Below are 27,589 nucleotides of genomic sequence, written 5' to 3' on the forward strand. Positions count from 1 at the left end.
TCAGTCGACTGCCATATACACATCGTGAGATATTTATACTAATAGGTTTTTATTTGGTTGCCATCTTGAAAATCCAAAATGGCCACCATAATCTATTTTGAAGAATTTGAAAACTAAAGTAATAGGCAGCACGAGAAAAATATGTGGTGTTTTCTTCCAAAATTGAGACACTCACCTAACCACAGATATTTGAATACAAATAATAATAATAATACATGTAAACTATTACAATGACCAATGCCAATTTCCTCCACATCCACCAGTGGGCGCTGTTGACTATTAATGCGTTATGGTATCTATGGGCTATTTTTAGTTTGCATATTACTAAGTATGACTTAATAGCACGAAAATAAAAATATCCTTCCACCACAATATTGCCCAACTATTTATTTTAGTAACAATTTATAAGATACAAAGTACAATGTTTGTTTTGTTTAACGACACCAGTAGAACACATTGATCTGTTAATCATCGGCTATTGGACGTTAAACATATGGTGATTTTGACACAGTCATAGAAAAAAACACCTGCTACATTTTTCCATTACTAGCAAATGATCTTTTATATGCATTATCGCACAGACAGGATAGCACATACCACGGTCTTTGATATATCAGTCGTGGCTGGAACGAGAAATAGCCCAATAAGCCCACCGACGGGAATCGATCCTAGACCGACCGCGCATCACGCGTTATAAGATACAATCGTGCTGTATTGTGATAACACATAAATCGTCAGGGGCGGGACGTAACCCAGTGGTAAAGCGCTTGCCTAATGCGCAGTCAGTCTAGGATCGATCCCAGTCGGTGAGCCCATTGGGCTATTTCTCGTTACAGTGCACCACGACTGGTATATCAAAGGCCGTGGTATGTGCTATCCTGTCTAATTTCCTTTACTATTAATGAAAAACTGTAGCGGGTTTCCAATCTGAGACTGTCAGAATTACCAAATGTTTTGACATCCAATAGCCGATGATAATAAATCAACGTGCTCTAGTGGTGTCATTAAAAAAAAACCCGTTGTATGCGTTTTACAGAACAGCACATACCACTGTCTTTGATATTCTAGTCGTAGAGCACTGACTGGGATGAATGAACAAATTTATGACTGTTTAATGACACCAGAACGAAAAATACATCGGTTATTGGGTATTGTAGTATATTTCTAGCTCCATCCAGTGACCACTACTGGTACATCAAAGGCCGTGGTATGACTACCCTGTCTGTGGGATGGTGCATATAAAAGAACCCTTGCTGATAATCGAAAAGAGTAGCCCATGAAGTGGTGACAGCGGGTTTCCTCTCTCAATATCTGTGTGGTCCTTAACAATATGTCTGCCGCCATATAACCGTACATAAAATGTGTTGAGTGCGTCGTTAAATACAAATTTCTTTCTTTCTTTCGCTCCAGCCAGTGCACCATGACTGGTACATCAAAGGACGTGGTATGTGCTATCCTGTCTATGGGATGGTGCATATAAAAGATCCCTTGCTGCTAATCGAAAAGAGTAGTCCATGAAGTGGCGACAGCGGGTTTCCTCCCTCAATATCTGTGTTGTCCGCGAATAAAAAATGTGTCGAGTGCGTCATTAAATAAACCATTTCCTTCAGACTAGTATATTGACTGGAACAGGGAAACGCAACTCGTTATGCTCACTTAGACGTATAGAGTCAGTCGGAGAATTAGGGGGAGGGGATTGTATCTATAGTTTCAGGCACGGATCCATGATTTCTTGCGGGTGGGTGGTCTACATTAAACTACTTAAATGGAAGTTGTATATTAGTAATGGATGCACTTTAAAATATGTGGAAGCAACATTTTTTTTTGGGGGGGGGGGGCGTGAGCGGGGGGTTGGGGTGGAGTGGGGGTGGGGTGTCTAGAATATGCTCATAGATATCCGCTCTTTGGACACCCAGTCAGGTGAACAGACATACGGACAGACAGACAGATAGGACGCAGAAAATATATAGATCGATCGATTGATTCATCTGCAGACTGTATCATTACTATATAGACCAAATAAACATGGAATGAATAAATGAAACAAGGAAGGAGAGAAGGAAGGAGAGAAGGAAGGATAGACTAATCAAAGTTAAAGTTTGTTTTGTTTAACAACAACACTAGAGCACATTGATTTTTTAATCATCAGCTATTGGATGTCAAACACTTGGTAATTCTGAAATATATTCTTAGAGAGAAAACCCGCTACATTTATTTTGTTCATTAGTAGCAAGGGATCTTTTAAATGCATCATCCAACAGACAGGATAGCACATACCACGGCCTTTGATATACCAGTTGTGGTTCACTGGCTGGAACGAGAAATAGCCCAATGGCCCACGGATGGGGATCGATCCCAGACCGACCGCGCATCAGGCGTGCGCTTTACCACTGGGCTGCATCCCACCCTAGACTAATCAAGGACAAGCCTAGAGACCTGAAGGTTACCCAGTAATTCGTCGCAGACAGGTGCTATGACAGGTAAACAGAATCCTTTAAACGGGGATGTATTCGTCTTTCAACAACGATGACAACGCCGTGTTGATTTTCACGAGCGGTTTGCGGTTTATATCAATATAATACATGTATATACACGAACGCGAAGGACATATCTGTGATTTTAATACCAGGCTATTTTTCTTCTAAACACGTTTATTGTTGGACTATAGGTGGGGTACGTAATCTTGCTCAACACCGAACTGTGGAGTTTTGCACGTTTATTGAAAAGAAGTTAAATGGGCCGCATTCCTCGCGGTTAGAGTTAATTCCCCAAGTTATAGCATACTGAATTATGATGAATGTGTTTGTAAACGCCAGAGAAAGAGTAATCCCGGCACAAAAGATACAACACAGTAAATGGGTTTAAAAGGAGAACTGCTTTAGTTCGTGTCAACACACTAAGCTGTTTTTAATATTGTTATCAAAGGATACTGGTACACGATTAATGTCGGCGTGATGGTACTGCGCATGCCGTACTTGGTGTAAGGGATTTTTTTTTAATGAAGATATGCATGTTCATACTCAGCTACCCCACTTCGAACCGTTTGTCATACTCCCCCTCCCCCCTCCACACACACACACACACACATACATATACCGAACCGATTTTAAAGGCGCAGACTAGTTTAAGCAAGTAAAAATGGACTCCCAAAGTTAGATACCATGTATCTCACAGCGAGTTGTTTTAAAATGTATCTAACAAGCGAAAGCGAGTTTGGTACGTTTTTAAACAACGAGTTGTAAGATAATGGTATCTAATGACCACTCATGTATTATTCTCTATATCTTCATACAGACGGGGTACGTTTTCAGGGTTATATTCTGAATAAGTAACTGGTGTCTTGATACAAATCATCAAAACACGCAATTTTTGTGAATCTGTATTTAAAGGTCCAAAACGACATTGTAAACAAAATGGTATCTAACAGACACGAATGTACTATTCTATTTCTTACATATCCTCAAAATCAGATTTTAAGCAAATCTGAACTTCTTTTTTGACTAAAGGTTATTTACAGCCGTTGCACTTGTAGCTAACTTACGCGTCACATATCCATGATTGTCAAGTTAACTATACGTCAAAAATGTAATCGATTTACATCGTGTAGTTTTTCATTGGATGTATGGCAGTGGTGACCTGGTCATCACCTAGGAGCAGCCAGTCGTCTGTCTTGAAATTGTTAACACACGTACGTATGTAAACAACCATGTGTTACCAAAAATATCGCATGATGTTATATTAGAGTGAAACTAAAGTCTGTGATGTTTAAACGGTGAAATATAGTTTAAAAATAAACTAGAACTTGCCTAGATAATCGTTAAACATACCCACCAACATACATACCCACTATTTAGTCAAAATGTCATCTGACTGAAAATAGCACTAAACCAAATAATATCCGGCTGGGTCAAAGTAGGAGGTGCACTTTAACTTTTGATAGAGCAGCTAATACCACAAGTCCTGTCATTGGTGATAAACGTGACAGTGTTTGTTGTAAAACAAATTAGTCTCATCTGGGCAAAAATGTATGCAAATTTTTTTTCTAGTACCACTGTCAAGTAGCCTTGTGCTTAAAACATGTATAGGGTACTTGTAAAAAAAAATACTCAAATTTTGTGCGAAACTAGGGGTGTTGTAAAAACATCTGGTTATACCAAAAATGAGCCATGAAAGGTATCATTTTCTTCAGTTAAAAACTTTGATGTAGATGATGCAGTACTGATATTTATGGGTCATAATTTGGTTGCTATATTAGATATAGTGTTTTTAAACACAAACATTAACATGGTCGCCTGTGTGTGTTGATTTGGTATAGCACACCCTGAAATAGGCTCCACTGATCTACCAGTTATAAGACCAGTAGAGCTGATTTTAATCAGATTGTCAAAATTTAAACAAAGACTCACCGAGGCCGGTAGCGAACAAAAACAATATCACCCAGGCCGAAAAGGATGAATGTTGTTGGTGGGAATGAATGAAGGAAATGTTTTATTTAACGACGCACTCAATTTTATTACGGCTATATGGCGTCAGACATATGGTTAAGGACTACACAGATATTGAGAGAGGAAACCCGCTGTCGCCACTTCATGGGCTACCCTTTTCGATTAGCAGGAAGGGATCTTTTATATGTGCCATCCCACAGACAGGATAACACATACCACGGCCTTTGATATACCAGTCGTGGTGCACTGGCTGGAGCGAAAAATAGCCCAATTGGCCCATCAACGGGGATCGATCCCAGACCGACCGCGCATCAAGCGAACGCTTTACCACTGGGCTACGTCCCGCCCGTGGTGGGGTGGGAGAGGGGAACCCGTTACTTCCTTCCACATTTGAGGACCCCACACACATTACATAGTGTACCACTATAGACATGCATATAAACAAACATGATATTTAAAACAGTAACCTGTTGGACATTTATACAGAAATCACTGCTATTTTGTTCTCCAAAATTAGCCAAATTAATAAATGGAGTTAGAGAACATAATTATGCATCCCCAACTCTGAGCTCAGTAGACAGACAGACAGAAAGACGGACAGGACGCACGTGGAAAATGTATTGACCAATCGATTGAATGATCTATAGACAGACTTCTAGTATAAAAAGTTAAAGTTTGACACCACTAGCGCACATTGATTTATTAATCATCGGCTATTGGATGTCAAACATTTGGTAATTCTAACATATAGTCTTGGAAAGGAAACCCACTACATTTTTTTATTTATAGCAAGGGATCTTTTATATGCACCATCCCACAGACCGGGTAGCACATATCACGGCTTTTTGGTATACCAGTTGTGCTGGACTGGCTGGAATAATCCAATGGGCTACTAATTAACTTACTGTCTTGGACAAGCAGCCCATATAGCCGAGGTGTGTATCCAGGACAGCGTGCTTGAACCAAAGCAGAAAGTTGCGTGTCAAAGTACGGAGTAAAAGCAGCTGCAGTTCTGATTGGTGTTGAGATATATTAAAAGTTTGTTTTGTTTAACGACACCGCTGGAACACATTGATTTATTAATCATCGGCTATTGGATGTCAAACATTTGGTAATTTTTATATATAGATTTAGAGAGGAAACTCGCTACATTTTTCTATATCGTTTTTATACATCATCCCACATACAGAATAGCACATACCAGGGCCTTTGATATAGCAGACATGGTGCACTGGCTAGAACGAGAAATAGCCCAATGGCCTCACAGACGGGGATCGATCCTAAACCGACCGTGCATCAAGTGCGCACTTTACCACTAAGCCTTGTCCCGCCCTGTTTTTAGATATATATGACTTTGATTATTTGTGCAAATATCATTATCAACTGCAAATAAATAAATATACTTTTATTTAGTAGATATACTAAAGGTTGAAACCAGTGCACAGTTACTCCATACAGGAACTACGATTTTCAGCAAAAATGAGGCTTGCTAATAAAAAATAAAAACATTCATCAAATTCATTAAGTGCCCTATTTTCTTGCAAGTATATTAAATGTGAGGTGCCACACTCTTTAATGGGTGTGCGTTTTATTATATCAGTTTAATAAGTAAACGTTGACGTTATCGGTAATAGGGAATGATTTGGTACATTAGAACCTTTACAATAAGCCGAGGTGTTCCGAGTCATTATCGGATAATCCGTATTCGGCCGATGTGTTCCGAATACAAATTCCACGTCAGCTTGATTTCCGGTTCCTGTCTGAATAAATTCCTCAAATAGATTTTCTGTTGTTAATTTATAATTATTGTTATTTCTTGTTTTTGTCAACATTTATTTATGTGACAAGTTACCAAACACTTTCATTACATATACTTGATACCGTTTCCCTTTTCTGAAAAGCTATTTTTACATAATTTGTAAGAACAAATAGTTAAAAGTAACAAATGTTGCAATACCGGAAGTGTTTGTTTCCAGTTTGTTTTCGATGACGTGTCCCACAACACATTACAGAAAACAACTCTTTGCAGCAGTGGATTGAAAACTAGTTCGACTATGGCAGTCGAGACACCGGCGAATGTCCTCGACATTCTTTTTGACGAAAATGATGGCCTACTCAACAAAGAATGCCAAGATGTCCCGTCATTTGATTTCGCCGATTTGGTAAGTGTAAAGTTACTATTGTCCGAACCAAATTGTTAACAACTACAAAACATTACTCTCCTACCTTTAATTGTCGTTAGATTTCCGCCAAAATTTGTCCAGACACAAATCGCAAAAAAACCACTACAAATATACCGATTCCACACACGGGTCACCTGAAATGTGCCAAAAACCGGGTTTTTGGCATATTTACAATCAAAAAACCATTTCGCAATCAAAAAACCTCACAAAAACCATAATTCTGCCAAAATCGTATCCAATAAGGTTTTTTTATATACTTTATTGACAGTTTATCAATATTATACGATTTACAATTTATATGAAGTACAAATATTGTTGTCAGTCCTAAACATATGCATACGTCCGTTTCCCCCAAGATACCCCAAAACTACACCCAAGACACGTTTTTTATAGTGTAAATATACCAAAAACCCGCTTTACAATATTTACAATAAAAAACCCATTTCCCAATCAAAAAACCTCACAAATGCGGGACAGAACAGATTTTAGAGTTTATGAAGCTCCAATCACAATTAATATGTGTGTTTCGAACAATAGGTATATTTACACTCAAAAAACCTTTTCCCAAAGAAAAAACGTCACTAAAGCAATAGCTATTGTTCCAAACACACCTGTTCATTATTTCGTATAGTACAATCCCGAAAGCTGCTCATCCAATACGTGTCTTGGGTGTATTTTTGGGGTATCTTGGGGGTAAATAGTCGGACCCTAAAATCAGACCTGTTCCGCATTTTACAAACAAGGCGGAAGCGGACGTATGCATATGTTTAGGTCTGACAACAATATTTCTGCTTCATGTAAATTGTAAATCATATAATATTGATAAACTGTCAATAAAGTATATAAAAAACCCTTGTTGGATACGATTTTGGCAGAATTATGGTTTTTGTGAGGTTTTTTGATTGCGAAAAGGTTTTTTGATTGTAAATATGCCAAAAACCAGGGTTTTGGCATATTTCGGGTGACCGCCACACACGAGACTGCAACGGGTTATAGCGAAAACGGAACTGTGCCAAAACGGCCCCAGGCGAAAACAGAACCAAATTGGACAAAACGGAACCTGTGTTGGCTAAAACGGTACCAAAATCTGTGGACAAAACAGAACCTGCGTTGTCTAAATCGATGGCTAAAACAGCACCGAAATCAAAACCTATTTATCTCGCATTCCCAGTGAGAAAACAATATATGCTATTATAACATGATTGCTCATAGTTCATTTTTATGTGAATTAAATAAATGAAATTGTTTATATGTACATGAGTTGTTATTTTTGGGCTACATAGTAAGGGCCTCGATTAGTGACGTCAAGCATCATCTTAGCACGTGCTCAAGCTAAAAATAACAGTTGTAGGCCTACTGAAGGCACTAATTTACTCTATTACCTTTTTAAACACAGCAACAACTAACAGATCTCATGAAGGAAGTCGGACGTAATAAAGTAAAATGATGTTTATTTATTTACAAAACAAGCAATCGATTGTTGTGTACTTAACCAAGCAAGCCCGGCAAGGCTGTGCAGTGAACATCGTGAGCTTTGATGTTTTGTCTGCGATACTCCGGCTAGACGGAATCGGTGATGGGGATTAACAATTAGCAATACAGGTGTAATTCTAGTAACTTAAATGCTTGATAATCAACAGTCTACAGTAATAACAACTCAAAAGATTTGGTAAGTGTTAATTCCTATCGTAGCACAATCCACGGTTTCACATGTTGAATAATACGATTTTGACCGGCTTTATTCGGCAATAAACCTAAGTCATGATTTTTCATTTTTCTCTCTCTCTCTCTATTATGTGTGGTTCCGTTTTAGCCAATACAGTGAGGTGCCGTTATAGCCACAATCGGTTCCGTTTTCGCCAACGAAAATGGTTCCGTTTTGGTAGTGGTTCCGTTTGAGCCTGATCCCACTGCAATGTCCCCCACAATGTCGCCGATGTTGTCTTTGCTGAGATTGCATCTAGGGAAAAATACATGCAGTTTTCTGCCGTCTGCCATGTTGCTTGTTTATGGAATACTCTTAAAGAGGGGTGAAAGCCTCCAAATAATGTGACACAATTAATACAAAATCGATGATCTCTAGTGGTATCATTAAAGTAATAATAATAATTAAAAAATAAAATAATAATGTGACGTCATCACGTTTGCTTTTATATCATAACATGTTATGACGTTGTTAGATTAAGTCCTATCCTTTCACCCCTCTTGAAGAATATTCCATAAAAAGTCAAAATGGCAGCTGATACAAAATTACATGCTTTTTTCCCTATGCGCTCTCAGCGAAGTCGATATAGGTAACATGGTTATCATCTGGTATGTGGAATCTGTGTCATTGTAATGGGTTTTTTCAAGATTTGTGTCTGGACAAACTTTGGAGAAAATCTAACGGCAATTAAAGGTAGGAGAGTAATTTTTCGTAGTTGTTAACAATTTGGTTCGGACAATAACTTAGGATATCTGGATAGCAGTAATGGTTCCATTAGACCAAATCAATTCCTATTGCCGATAATGTTAAAGTTTTCTAATAAAACTGATATAAGCAGCGTTTCAACACCCAGGAAGTACAGCAATAGAAAGTGTGGCACCTCACATCTAATCTATAGCTGCAAGAAAATGGGGGGTCACGTATCATTTAAGAGATTTAATTGATGTTTTTAATAGCAACCGTCATTTTTGCTAAAAATTGCAGTTCCATTTTTGGGGCTATCCCACATTAGTTTCAACCTCTGGTATATACTGCATAACAACTGTATTACAAATAAAAGTCTATTTATTTATTGTCAATGGATAATAGTATTTGCACAAATAATCAATGTCACATATTACTACCAATCACACCCACAGCTGCCTTTACTCCGTAAATATTTGACGGTGCACGTCGAACTTTGACACAGTATTCTCTTGTTTGGTACTATGCAACCTATAGGCTAATGCGCTGATACTTGTGATCGCTGTCTGTACCATGCTGCATATTTGGTAGATTTCAAATAATTGAACTGTGTAATTTGTATATTTTGTCTCAACTTGGCGATGACAGATATGTTATAATAATAATGGCTATTTTGATACCAGTGTTGATTGTTTATATTGGCAACACGTCCTTAATCATGTTATTAATCTTAAATTCTTATTTATTCTTTACAGTGCTGTCCGGTGTGTTGGCGAACTTAAGCATTCAAAGACCATTTTCTATGTGAACACCAGGGCTTCTAGACTTCTATAAAAATCCACTAGCCATGGGATCAGTGATTTTAAAAATGTACTAGTCATGAATCGACATGATTAAAAATTCACTAGCCATGGGATCAGTGATTTTAAAAATGCACTAGCCCTACTTTAAAAAAATACAATTTTACTAATAGTAATAATCAGATATGTCACCTAAAGAGAGAGACTAAGCTTAAAAATGCTTAGATTGGGATGGAGAGAGGGAGCAGGATATTCATATTTACAAAATATGTAAATGCAGGATTTGACAATGGATATTTTCACTAGCCGTCAGGCTAGTTATAGTAATTATTTACTAGCCCAACACTGAATATCACTAGCCATGGGAGTGGGGCTACCATGATCTAGAAGCCCTGGAACACTGTGAAATACTTAATAAAATGTGTCTCGCACCAGTGAAGCAGTGCATAATCTGACATACACTACAAATTGTTTTATTCTGTAGTAAATAAATATGTTATGCATGCCTAAGATCCCTACATGGATTTTTTTTTCTTGGGTAGATTGTGCACACATGTGGATCTTATTTCTCTTTTATTTTTTGTAACAATTAGCCCGAGTACTTTGACCATAAGATGGACATGTGGACAGTTATGGCGCTCTTTATTACCTGCAACACACATTTGGATACGGTTATAACAGAGAGAAGCAAAAGTGTATGATCTTTAATCAGGGAAATACCATCTAAAATTAACTTAAGCTTGTCACGATAACCATAATTTCTCAGACAAAGGTGTGTTTTTAGCATTATGAAACATGAATTTTGGGGTATTGCAAAAACTTAGATGACCAGAACCACTACAGATGTACAAAAATTAATGTTCTAAATAATAAAATGAAAGTACCTAGGCTTAATTTAAATTATAAAAAATAGCTTTAATAGTGAAAAAATATGTCGTAGTATTTAAAAACTAGGGTCTGTCCCTTTAATGTATTTAATGTAGTTTCTTCTTCTTGCAGGATCTCAACATGGATCTGCTTCACGATGACTTGTTTGACTCACTGTTAAACATCCCGGAGAACAGCACTGATGACCAGCAGGCCGCCGTAAACCACAAGGTCAAGGTCCATTCGGACCACGACTACTATGCACAGAAGTCTCCGTCCAGCCACAGTGACAGCGGTGTGTCCATGGACTCCATGGCCGACTCCCCTCCAGTAGTAATGGACCAGTCCGAAGTGAACTACTCAAACCAGAAATGTTTGTCAAGTTCGTCTCATAGTGACACTAGTATAGATTTATTTCTCACAAATCATCTGACAACAGACGACACAAGTCCTCTTGGGATTGGCATGGAGGATTTGGACATGCAGAATTTTGATTTCGATTCTCTGGGGGCCGTTGATGATTCAGATTTTCTCAGTTCTAAGGACAGTGATGTTGCAATAGATTTTGGTAAGAAAATATGTTGATGTGGTTTTAAAAATGTGCTTATCAGGGATGAAAGTTCACTGCCTTTCGGCGGAATTCCGCCTTTTTGTTTCGCCAAATGTTTTTTTTTTTAAATCCGCCCCTTTTCAACTTTCATTCGTTCCGCCTAAAATTTCCGGAGTTTAGATCCAACTTTAGATCTAACATGGCTGCGCCCATTGTGGCCGCCATATTTGTTTATTCGCCATTGGCCAGATTTGTCTCGCGAAGTATCGTCTGCGCAAGACCAATGCGCAGATCGTATACATTGGTCGTGTCATGTTGGACAAAATGGTGGTATTGTTTGCGAATGCGGGTAGGTTCGCAAAATCGGTCAACCTGGTGTTGCAGTTTGTGCTTGGTGCAATGACAGGGTGAAATACGGCGGAAAAGGCAAATCACACTTGAAAAAGCATGCGAGTAAAAACCAGCATGTCTACGCAAGCGCGTCCTCGGCCAAAGACACATCCATAATTTTGTAAAATTATTTCAGCCCTTTAGGGGAAAAGTCACTTTCATCCCTGGCTTATGTGGTAATCTAAATGTTGGTATTAAGTGTTTCTAGCTAGTGGGAATTTACCTGTGAACTCCGTTGATAGATCACTGGACTGTCATCCACTGAGCCATCATATTTTGTAGAGAAAAAAAATTCCCACAAAACAATACATAAAATTTATATATATGTTGTAAAAGAAGAAAAAACATTTTAGAGTTAAGCCATTGTTCATCAGATATGAACTAAAGTTGAATTTGGTGAATATATTATATACTATAAATCAGCATAAAATTTTATAGACTATCGAAAAACTTGTGTTTGATATGACGACCTCACTAAATTTTATATCTCTACTATGTAACTTTTTTGGATTTCGCTAAGAAAGCTATTATTTTATGATTTACAGTAATAAACTCACTAAAAAGGTAATTTAGAAATTATATAATAAACTTTATTTTGTGACCGTTTTGTTGGAAGACCATTTTTACATGTGACTGTGTGTGTGTGTATATATATATATGTATATACGCACATATATATGTAATTTTACTAATCATTTTGAAACAAAATTCACCTGATTGCTAACATTTGCTAATATTTTATTTTAGATGTAGGAAATGTCGACACAACTCTGGATCAAATGAACTACATCACAGTTAATTCAGGCAACAAGAAAACAATTCAGATTGTACAGCTTGTGAAGGGAACGACAACACAGACGTTACCCTTTACCCTGAAGGATATCAGACCTCAAGTGACCAGCTCATCAAAGGTTTCATTTAAATACTGAAACTCTTTTAACACACTAATGGCGTCCATTTGTAACTCGGTGGTAGAGCACTTGCCTAAGTTTAGATTAATTGGTTATAGAATCAATTATATCAATTAGGTTTTTCCACATTGAAATTTATTGTAACAAGTCCTGCATACAATGTACATGTGTGTGTTATTCAAGTGTAAATGGGATTTAGAAATCAGTACATTGCTTGCCTGAAGTGCTTGGTTCATAGGATAGCATACAGTTGGCGGACCAATTGGGGTTTTTCCATTCCTAACCAGTGCCCCACGACTGGTATATGCAAGACTGTGGTATGTTCTGTCCTATCTGTGGGAAAGTGCATACAAAAGATCTCTTGCTACTAATGGAAAAATGTAGTGGGTTTCGTCAGACGACTGCGTATCACAATTACCAAATGTTTTAAGTCGACAGTGTGTTCTATTTTATGGGACAAATATGACTTTTAATTCAATTGTTGTCCATACATAATCTTGTGAAAATAATTACTTGAATTCAGTTCGTTTGTTTGCACCAAATCATCTGTTCTAAATAAAATAAAAACTTTGGTACCATAATATAAAATAATATTTTATTTTTTGTAGTTTTTTTATGAGTAAATTTATGCTAAACATTGCTAACATTAATTAGAGGCAGTATAAAAGGTCCCTTGCTGCATCGGGGAAAATGTAGCGGGTTTCCTCTGATGACAAGGAGTCAGAATTACCAAATGTTTAATAATTCAGTAGCTGATGATTAATTAATCAATGTGCACTAGTGGTGTCATTAAACAAAACTTTTTTTAACAAACTTTGAAACCTGTAGAGCAAGTACAAGACAATCAGTCATTATCGCTTAAATCAATTTAATATTACTGGATAATTATTGCCAAAAATGATGCATCCATGTACATATATTATTTGTCGAGTACATGTCAGTAATGTTTGTATTTGTAGTATCCCGAGTTGAGGCTGACTGATGAAGAGAAGGAGCTCCTGGGCCGAGAAGGAATCGCCCTACCTACCAACTTGCCACTCACAAAGGAGGAGGAGAGAGCTTTGAAAGCTGTACGCAGGAAAATTAGGAACAAAGTACGACACTTTCAAAACACTTTTTTGCTCTGATCATCAGCCTACCGATTTTCATTAACATTTGTGAACTAATTTAACTAGTTCCCAAAGTGGTCGTTTGGTTTTATGCGAAATGCATAAACCCGTCTAGCAGACCTTGTTCTGCTCTCTCTGGCTGGACTTAGCACAGGACTAGCTCTGGCACTTGCCAAATTCACCAAAGGGAATTTTAAAAACAATTGGCAAATTTTTTTTTTAATTGGGGAAATAATGTCATGTAACAATTGACTCAAATAACTGGGGTTGTGCAATTTTTTAAAGTTTAATAGATAATATGACAAAAATGTTCTGCAAATTTTGGTTTATGTTCAGAAGGCTTTTGTTGTCAAGAAAACCACTAAATTACTTATGACTCAAAATATATTGGACCAACTGGTGAAAAGAATGATGAGTGATATTAATTGTTCCCCCATGTTAGATTATAGGGAGCCATATAAGATATGACCATATTCCCAATATGGACCATTTCTCGTTCAGCCAGTGCACCACAACTGGTATATCAAAGGCAGTGGTATATGCTATCCTGTCTGTTGGTGGTGCATATAATTGTTCCCCAAGTTAGATTATAGGGAGCCATATAAGATATGACCATATTTCCCATATGGACTATTTCTCGTTCCAGCCAGTGCACCACAACTGGTATATCAAAGGCTGTGGTATATGCTATCCTGTCTATTGGTGGTGCATATAAAAGATCCTTTGCTACTAATGGAAAAATGTAGTGGGTTTCTTCTGTAAGACTACTTCAAAATTACCAAATTTCTGACATCCAGTAGCAGATGGTTAATAAATCAATGTGCTCTAGTGGAGTTGTTAAACACAACAAACTTTAACTAAAAATTACTCTACTGGAACTAGTCTCAGGAAAGTGATGTGTAGCCACAGTGTTATCTCCCTTTAAACTGCAGGGTCCGTCACATTTATACAGTATGTTTTAATAATCATATTATTCTTGGAGTAATCAATTCAATGCATGTATGAATATTGATTGCAAAATAAACATGATTAATATTACATGATATGCATATATCCTTTTCTACTTGCAGGTATCGGCTAAAGAAAGTCGCAAACGTAAAATGACGTATGTTGATGGACTAGAACACCGGGTTAAGATGTGTACCACGGAAAATTCACAACTACAGAAGAAAGTTCATGCTCTTGAAACTCAAAATGTGTAAGTTATGTGTGGTTTCTGTTACCAAATGTTACTATTAATAGTAGCTGAATTATTTCAGTCCCCATCTGATGTAGAAACCTGTAGAGGCGCAAAAAACTTGCCTAACATTTTGTCAAACAAATTGTATTTAAGTGCTAAAACAGAGATAACTAAGGTTGACGACAGTCACTTTTCACACCCTTGTTTTGGCTTCTTACACAGTAAATAAAACATATCCAATGGTAATTTTTTTATGTGATATATTTGACAAAAGGTACTTTTTATTTCTGTCATCTTTTGAAATATTTTGTCCAGAATTATGAAAAATAACAAAATACCAACCTGTAAACAACATTGTCCACTTGTTATAGAAATTGACAGGGGTCAAGGTTAGTGGACCAGTTTTTATTTTAATGTGGTGAAGCATTGTAATAATATAGCGAATTTTGAATTTGAATGACGTCAGTATTCCAATGACGTCATTTTGAATCACCTTACAATAACCATACACTGGGTACATCCAATGCAAACTTGCTATTGAAAATATTTTGTTTGAACATTACTAATGCATCTGAATGTGTTTGAAGAAAATGTTGTGATTAAAAAATTGTACCCTTTACGAAATATGGATTTCAAGTGAAATTACGTTAAGATATGCTATATTTATTGTGTATGAACCCAAAACAAGGGTGTGAAAAGTGACTGTCGTCGACCGTAATAATTTTAATCCAAACCAGACTAAACGTTCTTGATAATTCATATACCAGTCTCATTTTTCATTAAAATATTCCAGAATATCCATTTCCATTCCAACAGCTTTACATCATGGGAATTTAATTCAAACTTTCCATTGATTTTTTTTTTTACAATTAATGCTAAGTGATAGAATTGTAGTGGACAGTGGGCATGACACAATTAGTTTCCTACTAGTAATAATCAGATGATCGGGGTCACACAGGAAATAATTTTATTATAGCCAATTTTCAGATATGTTGAATACTTAAACTTATTGAAAAGTAGCTAATTTAAACAACATTTTATTCATCAAATGCTAAATGTTGCAGTCCCTTCGTATAAACAACTGGCTAATTTGGCAATAGGCAGGATTAGGCCTGGATCCTACTGTGTGAAAATGTTTGGATGATTATTTCATTTTGTTTTGTTACTCTGCAGGACTCTGATAACACAACTAAAGAAACTACAAGCAATGGTAACATCCAAGTCAAACAAACCAGCTCACACGACGGTCGCAGTAAGTATTCCTTCTCCCATTTCATTACATCTACCATCTTCTTGGCATTCTTTGAAATACATAGAAGACAATTATACGATGGTCAATTTGTTTTTATCGGGTGGCCCCACAAAAAAATTATACATGGATATTTGCCACCTTTAGTTAAAATTTTATGCCCACAGATGAAATATTATTAAAACAGCAACTGATTCAAAATTGTAAGTAATACAAATGTGACGCACATTGCATTTATTGCTATCTGTCTGGTGTCACATTTTTTTGCTTACAATTTTTAATCTGTTGCAAAAGGTTTTCATGTATGTTAAAAGTTATATATTCCCTATGTAAATTTTAGATATTGTGTATTATGTGGTTATTTTTGTTTCATCGTTTCACATATTTATATTTTCCATCATTACAGGTGTTGCTGTTATCATTTGCTCTGCTGGTGTTTCCCAGCTTTAATCCATTCAGCAGCAACAGTTCTCTCCCTTCAGACCCAAAACAGCTGGTGATGCCAGGTACGGAATTAGTTCTTTCTTATAACTAGACTTTTAACATGTCCCTGTTCCATTAGGGTTTCAGACATGTCCATTCCGGGTCCAGTCTCTGGCAGTGCCATGGATTGGACTCTATACATTATATAATAATATGATCGTATATATTCAGAGATGAAATATCCAAATTTATTTCAAAGCTTACTCTTCTCTGGCTTAACACTTGACCCATTTTGAAAATGGTGCATCAATTTATGATAAACCAAAATGTTTAATATTAGTCTTACAGTTTTCTTTTTGAAAATTTTCTTTAATAATAAAGCCTTGCAGTCTTTCTTAACATTTCATTTGTAGGTAAGTCTTGGGTTTTATTTAACCAACAGGGTGCAGGATTTAGCTCAGTCAGTTGAGGTGTTTGTGTCGCAGGATTGAATCACCTACCTGTAGGTGGATCCATTCAACAGATTGGGTTTTATTTAACCAACAGGGTGCAGGATTTAGCTCAGTTGGTTGAGGTGTTTGTGTCGCAGGATCGAATCGCCTAGGTGGATCCATTCAACTGATTGGGTTTTATCTCATTCCACAACTGGTCAAAGGTTGTGGTGTGTGCTTTCCTGTCTGTGGGAAAGTGTATATAAAAGATCCCTTGCTGCGTGGAAATCAAGCAGGTTTCCTCAGATGACTACGAATCAGAATTATCAAATGTTTGACATCCAATATCCAATGATTAATTAATCAATGTGCTCTAGTGGCAAAACAAATTTTGCTCTTCTTTTTTTTAAACCAATAGTCTTTTAAAAAAAAGTTTTTTCTTATAATTTCATCATAGTAAAGACTTGCAGCCTTATTTAACCAATAGTCTTTTAAGTTTTCTTCTTAACTTAACAGTTGTTTAAAAGCTTGTTTCTATAATTTTCATTTCTAGGAAAGTCTCGCAGTCTTTTGTACAGCCCAGAATCACATTCGAAAGATGTTGAAGATCCGTACGGACTTTCAGTCAAACAGGACCCTCCGTGGCAGCCCCAGATCTCTCCAGTCCTTACCGCCCCCGATAAACGAAGCAGCCCGGTGCCAGAAGTCTACACGGAGGATACCAAGGCCACGAACGAAGACACGGATTCAAATAAAACCTCAGAAACAGGAAAAAACAATCCTGGCCATAGCCAAGACAATTCCGAAACACGAAAAGACAATCTCGTTGACAACAAACAACAAGATCAAATTGTACAAAACAAAGACAAAGATCAGTTAGATTTGTAGCCAAAAAGAAAAAAAAGACTAGAATTCTTTTTTTCCGCAAAGCTGGGAATAGTTGTAGATCAACGTTGTGTAGTTAAATATTGTGTTCAGACTTTCAGTGGTTTTGCCAGCTAATGTGCCAAGAAGAGAAGTTGTATGTGTGAAGCTTACAGCTACATGATCGGACCTCTGTATTTATTATCTGATCTGGACGATAAAAGAAATATCAGACAGATAAATTTGTGTAGAAATATAGATATTTTAAGAGTTTATTACTGAGCAGCAGGGTGGTGATTTTAGTTTCACCAACCCCGCCCACTTTTCACGCATTCAGTAGATATTACGGCCTGTATTTCTAAAACGGTCTTCCTACTTTAAAAGATATTGAACACTGATATTATAAGTGGTCGGGACATAGCCCAGTCGTAAAACAGCTCACTTGATGCACGGTCGGTTGACTTCGATCCCCATCGGTGATCCTGTTGGGCTATTTCTTGTTCCAGTCAGTGCACCACGACTGGTATATCATGGCCATGGTATGTGCTATCCCATCTGGGATTCTGCATATAAAAGATCCCATGCTACTAATGGACAAATGTAGTGGGTTTCCTCTCTTAAGACTATATGTCAGACTTCCAAATGTTTGACATCCAATAGCCGCTGATTAATAAATCAATGTGCTCTAGTGGTGTTGTTAAACTTCCAAATCCCTTTTACTTTTCTTCTTATGTTAAACCAAACTGAAATTATTTACAAAAAACATTTTTGTAAAGGATGGGACGGAATATAGGTGGTTATGGTCTTGATATTTTCTGATATTGGACACTGATTTTCATGTGCTTTGATGAATTTTAAACAGAAGAGCTCTTATATAATCTATCTAAAAACAATTTAATATGTATTAAATTAATTTTTCCAAGATTTTAGGGTACGTAATTTTACACTTCATACCTTACTAAGTGATCATAATAAAAAATATTTACAAAAAGTAACATCACTGCATAAAAAGCAAAACAAAATTAGAAATGTATGATGATGCCCACTAATCACAGACAATTTTGACCTTTGTATTATAAAATCTGTGAATAAATGAATTTATCTTATAACTTACCCATGATATCCATGTGATAAACCCATGTGATAATTTACTTTATTAACCCGGTTAACTTTATAATGGTATGCAAGGTCTCTAGGTAATTTGTTGCTGTGGATGGGTCATTTGCTTACAAGCCAACAAGACCTGAGCGTAACGTTTTCAAAGATTTGTTTAAAATGCGTGATGTCAAACTAATCTGTGCTAATCGTGATGACATTATATTATTGATGGTGGCGACTTTAGTACTGTGATTTACTAAAAAATTAATTAGAATGTTATTTTAGAAGTGTTATAGGATAAATAGAATTCGCTACTCGTGTTTTTTAATATATAAAATATCAACTTTGTCTAGTTAATCGGTATCTGTCTCGGCAGAGCCTCGACAAATACCGATTAACATAGACTCGGTTGATATTTTCGATATTAAAAAATACTCGTGACGAATCCTCTATGTATGTTTAACAATGCATTAATTCGAATGGAGGAAAAATTGGATGTAGCTTGCCTTTTATTCTGATCTCATCTATTGACCTGATAATAACTTAATGCAAAGACAAACCACTGTCTAAACAAGTGAAACCACATTTTATATTAAAAGATCAAACCTTTTAAAGTATTGTTTCATATCTAAGCAGGCTTTCTGCCTCAAAATAATTTGAGGGTAGTTAAAAAAAGCAAACCAGACCACTAGAGCTCCTACTAAGTGGTTATGGGGTTACTGTTTTTGGGCAATGCATCTGTCTAAAAATGAAAAAAATAGATCTACATGTATTAATTTCCAAGATTTTAGGGTACGTAATTTTACCCTCCTGCCACGGGTAGTTTGCCAAATTTTCGTAAATCAGGAAATGTTAGCGAGCATAAAATTTTATCAAATTTAGTGATGCTGAACACACAACAATGGTTTATTTAATGACACACTCAACACATTTTATTTATGGTTATATGGCGTTGGGCTCTTGATTAAACCAATAGGATAAAGAACATTAATTAGCAAGCACATCACTGCAATATTCTACAAAAATTAATTGTAAAAATATATATAGATGTCACAACCTCACTGAAGTTTCATGTCGCTATTAGCCTAATATTTGGATGTCTCTAAATTTTAAGATCGCACCTATATAAACATCACTGTCAATTTTAACCACAGTTTTCTCTATTTTAACCCACATCATATAAATATTTAAAAAAAAAAAAAAAAAAAAAAAAATATTTGTATCAATTTAAGATCACTATTATCTAGTGTTGAGCATAGCCAACGTAACAATCTTCACAACATATATTACAGAAATGGGGGTGGGGGGGGTGATTTAGGTATTTTATTTGCCTTGGGGGGGGGGGGGGGGCAAAGTAGATTGAATTTGATATACCATAAAATGCTTAAAAATTGCTTTTATTTGAGAATAGTGGAGACATTTTCAGCTTTTTTGTTTTTAAACACTCATCACATGCCAGCATGTTTGCAAAATGTCAAACTAAATTTCAAGAACTGGTTATCACAGTATTGTCATCACTCATGGTCAATTTCATCATTTCATCATTTGTAAATAAAGTCACGACATTGTATACTTCAAAATATTTATAGTTTAACATTCTTCATTTCACATATTGAAGTCATATGCCGTGTGTCATTGTAAACTATGTATTAACTCTGAAATGATCAGTCATTTTTCAGCAGAATATTTTTGTTGTATTTTAATAAACAATTTCACAAAATTCATATTTTTTAAATTTTATTTATATTGAAGGGATTCTTTATATGCACTTGTAAGGCAGTGTTCGAGATTAAACATTTTGGGCAGTATCCCAGTTGGATACTAACATTTAAAAATCTGGTATCCCACCTGAGAATTTAGTATCCCACTTAAATGAAATTCATAAATAACATCATACAAACTTGGACAACACTGTTGCTTAACTTCACCAGTAAATGACGACTTTCATTGTTTCAGCAAAAAATAAAAATGCAGGATTAAAAAACCCCACATTATATTGTATACCGGTGAGATACTGGGTTATTGAAGTCTGGTATCCAAAATTAAATTCTGGTACCCTCAGGATATCGGGATACCGTTAATCTCGAACACTGTAAGGTTCACAAGACTTGGAAAACCCCTAGAAATTAATCTATATCTGCGACGTCACACTATTGTTCAAGGTGTAGATTATTTTTCAAGAATAACACCTGCAAAACATTTAAAGGAACACACCCTAGTTACGGCTAGTTGTTAACCATTACAGCGTTGTTTTTTGCTATTAAACCCATTTTTGGTAATCCTGGTTTTTGTAATACCACAAAATGCATTTTTCGTATTTCATAAATCGCACGCACGTCTGAGAAAAAACCGTTGAGCAGACAAGGTCTAATCTATTTTTAGAGGGGATATTTCCATTTCAATGTCACAGACGTTGGTATATCACGTGACCATTATCATTTTGGTTCGGTTTGTTTTCTCGTGCACGGTTCGTGCAATCAACCTCCGATTTGTTGTTCATTTGTGAGATTTTTCTTCACAGTTCGTGAACATTTTCGGTAACAATAAAGTTCAGACAAGTAAGTGTCTCAATACAAAACGTTACAAACCCTTAAAACCAATAATTTTGCTAAGTCTTACGATATCTGGAGATTTATTCAATTATGTGGGGTTATATTTGTATGAACCAAAAAATAATTGCGGTCAATTCTTAAAGCCGCACACCCTAGTTCCATCCTGCGAAAATAAATTATAATTTGGTTAATCTACAAACCTGTAACACACTTAGATAACGTTTTTATCAAATGGAGTGAAAAAGCAGGTTTTATATCGATAAATACCATGGGAATCCCCATGTCCCAATTGCTTGAAATAATTTTGAAAGTTAGTATTCTGATGTCACCGGTAGATGTCGCTCGAAGCACACCAATGCCTACTCACGACAAATTTCACAGACTTGGTGTGCGTTTCTTTCACCTCTCCTGGACATGTTCCAACTGTTCTGTCCTGGTTGTATCCCCTCTCCAGATATCGTAAGACTTAGCAAAATTATTGGTTTTAAGGGTTTGTAACGTTTTGTATTGAGACACTTACTTGTCTGAACTTTATTGTTACTGAAAATGTTCACGAACTGTGAAGAAAAATCTCACAAATGAACAACAACAAATCGGATGTTGATTGCGCGAACCGTGCACGAGAAAACAAACCGAACCAAAATGATAACGGTCACGTGATATACCAACGTCTGTGACATTGAAATGGAAATATCCCCTCTAAAAATAGATTAGACCTTGTCTGCTCAACGTTTTTTTCTCAGACGTGCGTGCGATTTATGAAATACGAAAAATGCATTTTGTGGTATTACCAAAAAACACTTCAGGTGAATGGAAATGTATATTCTAAATAATAAACGGAAAGTAAAGTGCAATTTTATTTGTGAAAAAATGGGTTTAATAGCGAAAAACAATGCCGTAATGATTAACAACTAGCCGTAACTAGGGTGTGTCCCTTTAAATGAAAAAATATTTTTGTAAGAGTCGACTAGTTCGCAATTTTCATAAACGGCAAGTTTTTCAAATGACATTAACATTCAGTTAATCTTCGTAGGTACTGGGTTCGCGTCCTGGTACTGGCTTACAGTGTTACACCCAGAATGAGTTTTGATGGCTGACCTCTACTTGGCGATCATGCAATAGATCCTTGTTGTACCATCGATTGGTGACCATACACATACCAGACTCTATCTCATTTTCAAAACAGTCCACTATTGTACCTGATATTATTATTGTTGGTAAACACCCTGTAAAATATTCAGCAAAAGGTTGAGATTGTTGTGTTTTTAAAGTATTTAATTTCTTTCTCATTTTGAGTGTACAAGTCGTGTTCGGGTCAGTGAACACGTAGCATCTCTACTCTGTTCAGTACAAGTCGTGTTCGGGTCAGTGAACACGTAGTGCGTCTACTCGGTTCAGTACAAGTCGTGTTCGGGTCAGTGAACACGCAGCGTCTCTACTCGGTTTACCAGTCCTCGGCCCATCACAGCGAAGTCATTTAGAACGGCTCCGAAGTTTGTCGTAAGTACAGTTTCATCAGACTGTACATCCTTCACAGAAAGCATGCGTCCAACCATGGCAGACACCTGCAACATGAACACAATGGGTTATTTTCTTACAGAATAATAAAAAAACCAGAAAAATTTGTTTTAGTCATTTTACCATATACTACAGTAAGGAGTGGGATTTAGCTCAGTCGGTTGAGTGCTCGCTTGAGGTGCGTGGCAGGATTGAACCACCTCAGTGGATCCATCAACTGATTGGGTTTTTTCTCGTTCCAACCGGTGCACAACGACTGGTATATCAAAGGCTGTGGTATGTACTATCCTGTCTGTGGGATGGTGCATATAAAAGATCCCTTGCTACTAAAGAAAAACTACTGGGTTTCCTCTCTAAGACTATATGTCAAAATTACCTAATGTTTGACATCCAATAGCCGATGATTAATAAATCATTGTGCTCTAGTGGTGTCATTGAACAAAACAAACTTTTTTCTTTCAGATTCATTAGGATATTAAAAAATAACAGTTCCAAATGTTGAAAGCTGTCCATCACCCATGTTTACCATGTTTTTTGAAGTTCATAACCCAATGAATCTAACAGAAATAACTGAAAATCTTTAGAATTCAGTTTCAAACAGTCTTATTAATACACACACAGGTTTTTAGTTTAATTAGATTTTTCTCTTTTTGAGGGTTTTTGAAAAAATAACACTCAGTAATACAAAGTACCACAATGGCTATATAAAAAAAAGAAAGAGAAAAAAACTTTGGTTTTAAATAGCTTTAAAGTTAGTTTATTTTGTTTAACGACACCACTAGAGCACATTGATTTATTAATCATCAGCTATTGGATGTCAAACATTTCAGTAATTCTGAGAGAGGAAACCCGCTACATTTTTCCATTAGTAGCAAGGGACCTTTTATATGCATCGTCCCATAGACAGGATAGCACATACCACAGCATTTGATACACCAGTTATGGTGCACTGGCTTGAGCAAGAAATAGTCTAGAGTATAAAATGACATTCTTACACACCCATTGGTGAATACAAAAACGATTTTTCAGGATATGTAAGAAATAGAATACAACATTTGTGTCCCTTAGATACCATTTATCTTACAATGAGTTGTTTAAAAACAAATCCAACTTTCGCTAATTAAGATATCTTTTAAAACAACTCATCGTAAGATAAATGGTATCTAACGGCCACTCATGCAGTATTCTCTATTTATCATATGTGACATTCCCTGACAATGTTATTGTTATGTTCAGTCAGACCAATAGGATGTAATTAAACTGTAATGCGTGTAGGTTAACTTAATTATAAAGTGATATTGAGGGTTCAAGCCATTGTTCACACTGAGCTACATGTTGGATCTCTATCCAGGAAGAAAAGCTATCACCAAAAACACTTTTTACCTTGAATTCTTTTGGCTGCAGTGCAGCTGGCTTCCATATGACACCAATCACAGTTCCTCCATACTTGTCGTAACAAAACATTGCCAAATCATCAAAGGCAGCCTGTGAAAAAGAACAGTGAGTACAATGTAATTTTGATGGATTCAGACAATACAGATGAAAATGTTACTAGCTTTTTCTTTCCAATTAAAGTTGAAAAGTATTTTAATTAAAAATTAGAATTTATTATTTTTAAATGTTAAACATTCAGATGAATATACATACATGCAACTATAAAGCAAGATTTCTTTAGGCTAGGACTATGTTTATTGTAGATGAAACAATTGTATCCATTGAATTCTTATTGAAACAAATCCAATGCTAAAGAGTATTGTCATTTGGGAATGGATCACTGATGGATAAAATATACTCTTCAAAAGAAGAAACGCAAAACCACATTGTAGTAACATTTGGAGAATTGATTTAATTATTGAATGGTGAGTCCGATAATTACCAAATGTTGCAGGATTGTTCACAATTCACTCTAGTCCATTGTGAGTAAGTGATAGGACACACCACCATGGTCAAGGTCATCTGGAGTCAATACCGGGTGTGGCGTCCGCGTGTGTTGACAACTGCCTGGCACCGCCTGCCCATTGAAGCAACCAGAGTACGGATGACGTCCCGGGGGATGGTGGCCCACTCGGCCTGCAAGGCTGCTGCCAGCTCGGGCAGGGTCTGGGGCTGTGGTTGTCGCTGTCGGAGGCGTCGGTCCAACTCGTCCCATAGATGCTCAATTGGGTTCAAATCTGGTGATATCGATGGCCAAGGAAGGACATTAATGTTGTTGTTCTGTAGGAAAGCCGTTGTGAGACGTGCTGTGTGAGGCCTGGCGTTGTCATGTTGGAACACTGCGTTGGCGTTGGCCATAACTGGAACGATGTGTGGCCGGAGGATCTGGTCAATGTAGCCCTGTGCATTCAGGTTGCCCTGCACGTGGACCAGGTCAGTTCTGCCAGTGTGTGAGATGGCTGCCCACACCATGACACTACCCCCGCCGAATCTGTCCACTTCCTGCACGCAGTTTGCCGCATAACGTTCACCACGACGCCTATACACGCGACATCTTCCATCATGACGTCAGAGCAGAAATCGGGACTCGTCACTGAACCACACCTGTCTCCATCGCAGTTGAGGCCATTCTCGATGAATCTGGCACCACTGCAGTCAGAGTCGACGGTGTTGTGGTGTTAAGATGACACCTCGAACTGGACGTCTGGCACGAATTCCTACCTCACGTAGGCGGGTTCCGTACGGTCTGGTCGGATATCCTGCGCAAACCTGGTATTGCTGCGGCTGTGGAGGTGGCAGTAGTCAATCGTTCCCGAAGGTGGCGTACCCGGATGTAGCGGTCCTGCCCGGGGGTAGTGACCCGTGGTCGACCGGATCTAGGGAGGTCACGTGTTGATCCATGTTGCTGGTAACGGTCCCACAGTCTGGAGATGGTGCTTGGGGACACATGGAATGCCCTGGCAACGGCCGTTCTGGATTCGCCTGCGTCTAGTCGGCCGATGGCATTGTTTCTCTGCAGTTCACTGAGACGTGGCATGTCCTGGATTGTCAACTGTCGGCCAGATACAGAGGCCAGGCAAGCGAACACCCTGCACTTTTATACTGTCGGTGTTCATGTTGCACGTGCAGACAATGCACGTGCAGTGGTGACATGGTTTGCACGTGGCTGCGTTTTTGCGAATATTCACATTTTGGAACTTTATTGTACAGTAGCTGCGTTTTATCGAATGTAACCGTGGGAATGTGTTTGGGACATGCAATGACCTTATATTCACAAAGCATGAACCGGTAGGAAACATAAAATCGGAGTTATAACCCATTTGTACCCTTTTGCGTTTCTTTTTTTGAAGAGTATATATTTAGTTTAGTTAAAGTAATCTGTGAATTGTTTTCTCCATGAATGTTTAAAAACCTAATTTAATGTTTATGAGATGAGAAAGTTCACACTTTCATCAACATCAGAAAAGTACTACAGCGAAACCTCTCAAAACCGGACCCTCTGTAAACAGGAATTCTCTCAAAACCGGACGTTTTTCAGTCCTTTTTTAAAAAATCAGTAAAGAAATTAACCTCTCTAAACCGAATACCTCTTAAAACCGGACATTTTACTCGGTCCTGAGGGTGTCCGGTTTAGAGGGGTTTCACTGTTCTTACATCTCATTTTAGACTGATACGGCAAAACCATTTTTCTAGTTAAAACAATTAAAACACAAGAATAAAAAGACTGTTAATAAATAAAAACAGTCACTTCTAACTTGTCGTACCTCGAGTTCATCCAGGTAATACTGCACAGGATCGTAGTCGAGAACAGGCACAGTTTTAACAACCTCTCTGTATTTCCCAGCCAACACAGGGGGAATTCTCGTTGCCTTGGTGATGTCCACAGCCTCGTGTTGTCGTGGTAACTGTCTCAAGTCGAGGTGGATCAAAACATCAAATATTTCAAATGAAGGTCTGAAAATGGTCTGAAATAATATAAATAATTTTAATTTAAAAGTTTGTTTGTTTATTAATGACATTATGCAGATAGTTGATTGCTAGGTTTCGGAAGAAGTCCTTTTTTTTATATACAGTTTTTCTGACATGTCTCGGAAACATTATTCCACAACTTTAGTGAGTCCCATGCACTGATTTGTTTGAGATGATTGTCAGAAAAGCTATCTACAAAATGACTTGACATAGAAATTATTTTAAATTAAATAATTCTTTTAGAATAATTATTATATAAAATACAGTGTTTTCTTCTTGTAAAGTTATTTTTGACTCCTTAGCGGATATATATTATGTCAAGAGTATGAATACTTCAAGGGGTCAAATATTATATGATGTCACATACTACCTTGCAGATCATGTGATATAGGCAACAGGTAGCAATGGCCGTCTACTGCCAGACCTTAAGGTCAACGACAGTCACTCTTCGCACCACAGTTTCGGCTTTGTACACAATAATTGTGTACCTTGAAATTGTACAACAGATCAAAAAGTAATTTTTTTTACACAATATATTTGAGAAAAGGTACTTTTTATTTATTTCATCTTTTATAACTTAAACTTGATATTTTGTCCAAAATTATGCAAAATAAAAACTAACGACCTGTAAACAGCGTTGTCTGCTCATTAGAGAATTTTGACAGGGGACAAGGTTAGTAGACCACTTTTATTTTAATGTGGCAAAGCATTGTAATAATATACCTAA

At 37.0% G+C, this 27,589-nt stretch overlaps 2 protein-coding genes across 2 annotated transcripts in view; one reads left to right on the forward strand and one right to left on the reverse strand.

The window, feature by feature from the left end:
- The first annotated feature begins 6,206 nt into the window (after window positions 1–6,206).
- Window positions 6,207–18,307, forward strand: LOC121376518. The gene is made up of 8 exons (XM_041504416.1): window positions 6,207–6,607; window positions 10,817–11,252; window positions 12,372–12,535; window positions 13,495–13,629; window positions 14,715–14,842; window positions 15,998–16,076; window positions 16,480–16,579; window positions 17,481–18,307. The coding sequence occupies exons 1-8, from the start codon at window positions 6,500–6,502 to the stop codon at window positions 17,813–17,815; spliced, it is 1,485 nt and encodes a 494-aa protein (XP_041360350.1). The 5' UTR covers window positions 6,207–6,499; the 3' UTR covers window positions 17,816–18,307.
- Window positions 18,308–22,701: 4,394 nt separating this feature from the next.
- Window positions 22,702–27,589, reverse strand: part of LOC121379223 (nucleolar protein 6-like) — a 35,809-nt gene continuing 30,921 nt past the window's right edge. Inside the window, exons 22-24 of the mRNA XM_041507737.1 lie at window positions 26,658–26,858; window positions 24,343–24,444; window positions 22,702–23,006 (exon numbers count right to left, since the gene is read on the reverse strand). Coding sequence (XP_041363671.1) covers window positions 22,857–23,006; window positions 24,343–24,444; window positions 26,658–26,858 — 453 coding nt within the window. The 3' untranslated portion in view covers window positions 22,702–22,856. The remainder of the gene's footprint in view (window positions 23,007–24,342; window positions 24,445–26,657; window positions 26,859–27,589) is intronic.

The sequence above is a fragment of the Gigantopelta aegis genome, chromosome 2 (genome assembly GCF_016097555.1).
Source record: "Gigantopelta aegis isolate Gae_Host chromosome 2, Gae_host_genome, whole genome shotgun sequence".
NCBI classification, from domain to species: domain Eukaryota; kingdom Metazoa; phylum Mollusca; class Gastropoda; order Neomphalida; family Peltospiridae; genus Gigantopelta; species Gigantopelta aegis.

Bases quoted from the DNA above. Each gene is read 5' to 3' on its own strand.
- LOC121376518 (XM_041504416.1), top strand. From the start codon at position 6,500: ATGGCAGTCGAGACACCGGCGAATGTCCTCGACATTCTTTTTGACGAA. The intron at 11,253-12,371 runs GTAAGAAAATAT...ATTTTATTTTAG, and splicing joins TGATGTTGCAATAGATTTTG to ATGTAGGAAATGTCGACACA. The intron at 12,536-13,494 runs GTTTCATTTAAA...TTGTATTTGTAG, and splicing joins AAGTGACCAGCTCATCAAAG to TATCCCGAGTTGAGGCTGAC.